The following is an 8,636-nucleotide window of genomic DNA, read 5'->3' on the forward strand; positions in this document are numbered from 1 at the left end:
CCCCCCAAAAAAAAAAGACGATAAATTTTTATTAATAAAGAATTGGAATTTTATTTATATTTTCATCATCAATAATTTCATCATTTAATAATTTGAATGCAACATTTTTTGCATATTTTTATTTTTCAGATTTTGCTCCAGATAGGCCTAACATCACGCTCACCAGATATTCGAAACTGAGCTTAGATGACTCAGATTCTTCAGATTCCGGAAAGCTCATTGAGCCAAGTCACGTCATACTTGCGCAACCCGTCGATCAAGAACTGTGGTCGGAATTATGTAGACCAAACAACCTTGTCGTTACCCAAACAAAGACACAAAAACCATCCAATTTGACAAACTCTAAAATTCTCGAAGATTTTGCCAATTTTGATCAGAATGTGAAAAGTAACAAATCTCCTAGTTTTCAAGATATGTCCTGGTCATGTACCCTCACCCCATCATCACCAGAATCTAAGGGGGCCATCACCCCTGGCACCCCCCAATCTAGCTGGGGGGTCTCTTTCCCCTCTACCACCAAATCCAAACCACCACGAGGCACTAGATCAAACTCAATTTCTCCAAGTGAAACTCTCTCCTCCTCGCTAGCAATCTTGAGTGCAGAACCCCTCCCCACCTCACTATCCAACTCAAGAAGAGGACCCATCACCCCCTCAAGTATACATTCCAAATTTAATAAACTACCCGATAGAAAGTTGTCTAACAAACCAACTGATATAAATCTAAACGTCCTAGCGGACAAAAATATTCCTAGTTTAGAAGAAAACGGATTAAATAAATGCAGCCTAGGAACAATGACAGAAGATTGTTTAGAAAACAATTCGTTTAATTCAAGAAAGTATTCAGAATCCGACAATGGTAAGAATGAAATTCAATAATTCTTGTACAGACCTTCAAATGGACGAAATTTTAAGCATCGCATTATCTTCAGTCTTTTTTTAAGGATACGCGGTTTTAGTTTAAATAATTCCAAAGTTAAGAGACACAATGGTAGCGTTATTTTTTAACATATGTTAATGCAAATGTTAAATCAAAATTTCAAAAAAGTGAAAAATTTAAATTATTTTTTTAATATTTAGATGATGAAGATGTCACCTGTAACGTCTGTGATCGGTCCTTTGCTACATCACGTGCTCTTGTAAATCATAAGATAAAAACGAGACATTGGGGGTATGTTATATACATCACGTGCTCTTGTAAATTATAAGATAAAAACTAGACATTGGGCGTACGTTATATACATCACAAGTTAGGCTCACGTTAGTCTCAAGTTAGGTTCAAGTTAGGCTCAAGTTAGGCTGAAGTTAGGCTGAAGTTAGGCTGAAGTTAGGCTGAAGTTAGGCTAAAGTTAAACAAAGCTGACCCTGCTTTAAAAATTTATGAGACTGTTTATAAGCAGGTTAAATTTACACTCTGACATTCTGACTCTGACCCTTCATTTTTTATTAATTTCAACAGTTTTTTTTTCAGATAATTTTTATAGAACATTATTGATCGAGGCATAATTACATATTTTCCTCTTTTTACCCTTTCTTCCCCCACATTTATAGTTTTTTTATTTCTTTTTGCCAATCTTTTTTTTGGCGCTGTTTTATGAAAAAATTATAAAAAAAGTTGCTGTTTTGCGCCATATTTATGATACACATTTCCCCCCAGTTTTTGTTTTTTAGCTTTCGCCAGCTTATTTATATTTTGGACGATAAATAATGCTACAGGAGGACTTAGACCATTGGTCAGATGATAATGATGATGATGATGATGATGATGATGATGAAGATGATGATACCCTGTTCTGTGAGGATGAGAACCTGAATATATTTGGAGTGTATTACCCGCCAAATAATTCAGCAGAGGATGATCTTTTACTGTATCAATAGTTTTCTTAGATCACAGAAAACATAGATATGACAAGAGTTGGGCACATTGATAGACAACATGGATAGGACAAGATATGAGAGAATTAATAGATAACATGGATAGGACAAGAGAGAGGCACATTGATAGATAACATGCATATGGCAAGAGATGTTCACGTTAACATATAACATGGATAGGACAAGAGATGTACACATGTCCATTTAACATGGATAGGACAAGAGATGTACACATGTCCATTTAACATGGATAGGACAAGAGATGTACACATTAACAGATAACATGGATGGGACAAGAGATGTGCACATTCATAGAAAACATGGATAGGACAAGCGAATATACACATTAATAGATAACATGGATTAGACAAGAGATGTACACATTGACAGATAACATGGATAGGACAAGATATGTACATATTAACTGTTAACATGGATAGGACAAGATATGTATATATTAACTGATAACATGGATAGGACAAGATATGTATACATTAACAGATCACATGGATAGGACAAAAGATGTATGCATACATTAATAGATAACATGGAAAGGACAAGCTATGTATACATTAACAGATAACACGGATAGGACAAGTTATGTATACATTAACAGATAACATGGATAGGACAAAAGATGTATGCACACATTAACAGATAACACGGATAGGACAAGTTATGTATACATGAACAGATAACACGGATAGGACAAGTTATGTATACATTACAGATAACATGGATAGGACAAGATTTACTTCAAATTGTATTGAAACCCCTGAAAGTGAACGAGACAATCTGAAGGTTGAATGTGGTTTTCATATCTTGAGTTAAGTTACCTTACTTCATGATGTGTCAAAGAAAGAAACAGTTCACAGTTGCAGGAAATCAAAAATAAGAAAATTCGTACAGTCGCCTCTGAACTCTCATCCTCAATTGGTGACCCCATGTTTAATAGCATTTTTCGTGAACCCTTCCCTAATTAAAGTTGTATAAATATTGTTCCTTAAAGGGACTTTAAAGGAAAAATGAAAGGGGGTATAGGTTGAAACCTGAGCATCTCAAAAGTTGAACGATACATTTAAGACATAAGATGTTCCTGTCTCGAGAAATTGACATAGAACTGTGTCAAAATTATACCAAAATGTATATATGTAAGATAAACGTCCGTATCACATGACCAGAACTCTCTCCAATGGGCAGTATACTGGTCTCGTGATAAAGACGGAGACACGTGACAATAATACTGCACTGCCATTGGTTGGAGTTCTGGTGACATGTTCCAGACGCATACATAATATTATCAATTATACCTATTAAAAATGAAAAATTATTAAATTCAAATAATAATAGGAGCAAACTTGAGTTTCTCAGGCTCCTGTGGGATATTGTTGTGTTTTAAATTGGTTGCGTATTTGTTGAAAATGATCTGTTTGATACTACGAATCTTATACAAACTCTTACATATATACGTTTTGGTTTAATTCTGACACAGTTTTATATCAATTTCTCCAGACAGGAACATCAGATAGATGTCTTATATGTCTCAATCAACTCCTGAGATTCTCTATGCCCCTTTTCATTTTTCCCTTAAGCGTAAATTCAAGCGACCTTCCTTACAAAAATGATAATGCTCGATTCACAATGTTACCCATGAAAGCTTTGTCAGACCAGTATGAATTAGATATCAATGTTTTTTTATGTTTATTTTCATTTTCGGTTTCTCTGGGAAAATGACTTACGCATTTCTCGTTTTAAGAAGCAATGGAGAAACTCACAGAAGTAAAGACTCTTCAAGTCAGAGAAAAGACGGCATCTTCAACATTTTCGATACCGTTGTAAATCGGACATTACCATATTTGCACGAAAGGTCACATGAAAATATGCTTTAAGTCCCTTTAAAAGGTTTATTTTTTAGTGATTAACGTACTGTAAATGTATTGTAAATGTACTGTAAAACTGTGACAGAAAGCAAATTAAAAACATATCAAACTGTTACGAAAATACATTTTTTTGAATATATTTTATTAAATGAATGTACTTATGTCGTAAAGTGTGTAAAAACATGTTTTGTCATATCGGCTGAACAGTTCGAACCAACAATTTTTGTCGGACCACACATATACCACCTGACCCAGGAAAGGTTTATGACTAATAGAAATTTTAAATTTCTCTTTTTCATTTTACTAAACAATCCCTTTGCTCTCGTTTATCGTTGGTTTGTTTAGAATCATTACGTGAGAGAGAATCTTTCCATTGACAGCTTCTACTTTTTTGAGTGTTTATAACCCTGAGACAGAAGCCCAAAGGAGTTACGCCTTTGCTCTTTCTCTTCCTTGTAATTCAACACGGCATGCGCGTAACTCATATGGGCCTCTACCGCAAGCTTATTGTGAACGAAAAACTCATAAATCTTGAAAAGGCGACATCTAGTATTCTATCTGTATTGTTATTAATCTTTTGGTTATTTGTATCCATACTGTTCGAATGCTGGGTAGAAATCAAAAATTGAAATTGAAAGTCGTCTTCATTGTACTGATATACGACGACGACTGTAAATAAGTTAATTTGAATATATCCTATAAAATCACATCACTCCATTTAAACTTATTGTGCACTGAATTGAAACCTATTAAGGGACGGTAAGGGTAATTTCAAGTGACCCTTCATGCAAAGATGGCACTGCCTGATTCACAACGGTACCCTTTAAAGATTTGTATGGTCAAGTATGAATTAGATCTCAATGTTATAATTTTTAACACGACTAGTTTTTAATTTATATTTTATTAGCAAAAATGACTTGCCAATTATAATATATACAGGTTAACATTCAGGTATCAATTATAATTGAATTATAGTTTTAAACCTAGCAAACTGAAAATATCTTCCCAATTATTGATCGATAAGGGTGTCAATCAGGTGGGATGATAGTTCTCTACCTGTGTGCTCAATTAGCTGTACTCTACACTTACAACTGTTTACTAATATTGAGATACTACAGGTTAGGCCAGAATCAACTTATAATAAACAAATATGCAGTACGCTCTCGGTATTGTTTATGGCCTATACAATCATCACTCTATACACTATAAGTTCGTTGGTATCAATGGAACCGTTGTGAATCGGTTATTACAAAAATTCTGATAAGCTGATAATTGAAAAAACCGAACGAATTTCTTTTGTTTGAAATTTTCTTCGAAAGTTTCTGCTTGGTAACCCGCACATTTTATGCATTTCATGCGCATCATGCAGGTATAAGACAATCTGCAGCGGATAATTGAAGAAGTGTGCTCAGTTTCTAATAAAATTTGAATATTAAGACAACATTTTAAAATGTTCATAAAAGTCAAATTTTCAAAGTAATTGTAATTTTTTTTCGTGTAATATCATTTTCACGTTATATGATGATAATTATTTGCTAATTGCAAACCGGGTGATAATAACTTTTCAACCTTCGGAAATATAATTGTAATATTAAAATCACGAACTGTTGTTAATAAAATAATATAGGTCGTCATTCTGGTAAGATAATATTAAAGGTACTGTTAGCGTATTATTTAAGTGACCCGACATGCAAAGATGGCAATGCCTGATTATAGACGTTACCACTTAGTCTGATTAAGTTTGAATAAATCTTCAACGATTTTGTTTCTTTAATTTGTTTATTTTCATTTCCAGTTTCTTGCATATAAACCGCAAAGGAGAAGTTTATTTCGAGTTAGAAAAACGACGGTTTTATTTTATTTTTTTTTATCAGATTGAGGTTTCAAGGCCCAAGGCACTCCAGTATGCCGAGTCCATCAGCGCCTGATCCAATCAGGGTTCAGTCATGTGTTTGATGTCTACTCTGAACCAATAGAAATATTTCTATCTATATCATTATCTAATCAGAGTTATGAATCCTTCGATCAGCTTCTATTGAAACTATGGTGAAGGGTACCGTTGTAAATCGGGCATTTCCATCTCTGCATGTACGGTCACTTGAAATTAATTACGCTTATAGTCCCTTTAAGGGTATTGATTTCCTCACCTGATTCAAATCGGTAACATATCTTATTATGATGATGAAGACACAGAAACAGCTGTACAATCATTTTGATAAAAGTCAGAGAAAAACTACGCTTTATAAACTATAATCATCTTTAATAGTTTTAAAAATTTAATGTTTAAGAATATATTTTCAAAAAAAAATTCAATGGCCAAAAACTGCACGACATCAATCTCTAGTTACAGAGGACTGTAAATTTCTTTCTTTTCTTTCTTTGCCAAATCATTTATTATAAGCCATTTAAAGACGACATTCAAGGCAGGAGACTTGATTCAAAACTGGCATAGTCATATTTGAAGAGTTTCAAGATGTTTTCACAGTTTCTGTGTAAATCCCGAAACGTAAAAAAGGTGTAAAATTGTGTTTAAAAAGTATTTCACTCTAAAATTTAAATATTTGTTTAAACGCGTTTATATACGATTTTTTCTAAAATAGGTTTTAACTAAGCTTATTTGGAGCGAGGTGGTAAGGCAAGGAAAGTTATTTCAGAGTTGTACACATATTTTGTACTGCAGTGAACTGTCTCTGGGCGGTAATGTAAACACAAGACGAATGGCACACCCTGACATGGGATCAATCTTTCACATAAAAAACCAATGAAATATTCTGGTCAGAGGTAACTATTATGTGAATTATCAAAATTATCAAAATTTAATGCTTTTAACCTCCTCGGATACTAAACAAACACTGCTGCATCTATTCTTGTTTACAAATTCTGCCCAGAGAGAACTGGTTTCAATATGTACGCACTACGCAGAATATACGCAACTGCAATTAACTTTCCTTGCATTATAACCTTGCGTAAACGATCAAGCAAACTCAGAGTTTAAAAAACTTAGAGTCACGATAAAAAATCATTTTATAGAATATAGATCTAAAAACTTCAAGTTTTGATAAATATTTTATTTTTAATTTGGAATTTAAACAGGCTTTGAATCTACTTTAAGGATAACCCTGTGGCCTGAGACTAATAATTCTAGTCTGCACATTAGTCCCGGTTTTGGTAGTAGGATCTATCGATTACAATTCGGACTGTAAAAAAGCAATTAGGAAATGTTCATAAATAAGAGAAAATTTTAATGGCTTCTTTTCAACGTAGTTTAATCTATTCTAATTTGATTATGATAAATACAGGGCTTGGAATAGAATCCTTTTCCTTATAAACTAAAATAAATTGTATGTAACTACCTTTATTGAATGGGGATTGAGTAGGACTATTTTTTTTGCTTGCTTCTATGTAAAAAAGTTTTTATGATATTTAATTGCTCAAAATTTGTTTTTTGAGAGCAAATAAATTCTTAAACTAAAAGAAATCAATTTGAACATTTATTTAGAAGTATTGGGCTTCCCAGGTATCAATTTTATTATTTTACACTTCATTTACAAAATAACACAATTTTCTAAATCGATTTTTAATTAGAAATTTCAAATTTTCATCACATAAAATTTGTTGGAGCACCAGCATCAAATTCACCTTAACAGAATCATTCATCAAATTTTGTAGAATGATTCTTTTTAGGTGAATTATGTACAAAAAATATTTACAGCAAATGATGGGCATCATACTGAGGTCTGTTTTTAAATATGTTTTTGACTTTTGAGATTTTCCAAAATAATTTAAGATGTAATTCATATTTTAAAAGTGCAAGCTAGACAATTGTTTGCTTTTGTTACATTATGTAAAATTTTTATTCTCATCAAAGATATTGACCAAAACGATTTTTCAAAACGATTAGCAAAATCGTTTTTCGCTTTTCGTTCTTAAAAAGCAAACATTGATCAGAGAAATAAATTTGAGTAATGTAATAAACCTGATAATAACACTTTTACAATTCGATAACAATTCTCACATTNACCTTAATTACATGTCCGGTTTGAAGAGTATCCTTTAAACCTTCTAATCTGAACAATACTCAATATTTTATAATTTTTAATATAGCGAAAGAGAGAGAATTTTAGCACGTTTATTCTTTTTATTCTCATCGCAAAATACGCTAGTCATTTTTTAGTGGAGAACCGCGATTGGAAATGATCAATTAATCAATTTAAGTTGCGTCTTTCGGACGGAGCTTATCTTAGCAAGAAATCGGCTCGGTGAATATAAAATTCACCTGTAGATACAGACGTTCTGCAGCTTGTTCAAAATCTTCCCAAGATTCTAGAAACGTCATTTTTGTTTAGAAGATATATCTCATTCATTACCAGCTTTCTGCCTCTCCAAGTCAGTTGCAGGTCTGAAAATGTGAGAAAATTCGTTAAATTCATTTTGTACGCTTTTTGGACCCCCCCCCCAAACCTATCAAGTTTGTACATGCATCCCACCCAAGGGGGGGGGGGGGGGGTTGAAAAGTCATAATACTACGCCGGACCCTTCTCTACGAAAGGCACAATAACTCTTTTTGTGAACCTGTTTTACATGTGTATCACAAACGTATAGTTTACTATACCTAATTGCAATCGTTGTTGTAGAATAAAAAATACATAAAGGTCGAGGTCATGTTCATAGTTGATGTGAGGGTGTACGTTTCGATGGCAATAAATATCATGTAGTAGGACAGAACAAAAGAGAATATGAGTAATTTCCTTATGCACGATATTTAGGAATCCCTCCCCTTCCTATCAATTTAAACATACATCTTATAAGTTAAAATACAATTGGATAAAATTGGTTTTAAAACTACAGCTTACCGCGGCGCTCGGCCCCCTAGGTATATTCC

General features: G+C 33.2%; 1 protein-coding gene across 1 annotated transcript in view; it reads left to right on the forward strand.

The window, feature by feature from the left end:
- Window positions 1-1,170, forward strand: part of LOC111716747 (uncharacterized) — a gene marked incomplete at its 3' end in the record, with an annotated part of 17,260 nt that extends 16,090 nt beyond the window's left edge. The window contains exons 3-4 of the mRNA XM_023492222.1: window positions 130-858; window positions 1,080-1,170. Coding sequence (XP_023347990.1) covers window positions 130-858; window positions 1,080-1,170 — 820 coding nt within the window. The remainder of the gene's footprint in view (window positions 1-129; window positions 859-1,079) is intronic.
- Between the last annotated feature and the right edge of the window lie 7,466 nt (window positions 1,171-8,636).

This window comes from Eurytemora carolleeae, unplaced genomic scaffold (genome assembly GCF_000591075.1).
Source record: "Eurytemora carolleeae unplaced genomic scaffold, Eaff_2.0 scaffold2189, whole genome shotgun sequence".
NCBI lineage: Eukaryota > Metazoa > Arthropoda > Copepoda > Calanoida > Temoridae > Eurytemora > Eurytemora carolleeae.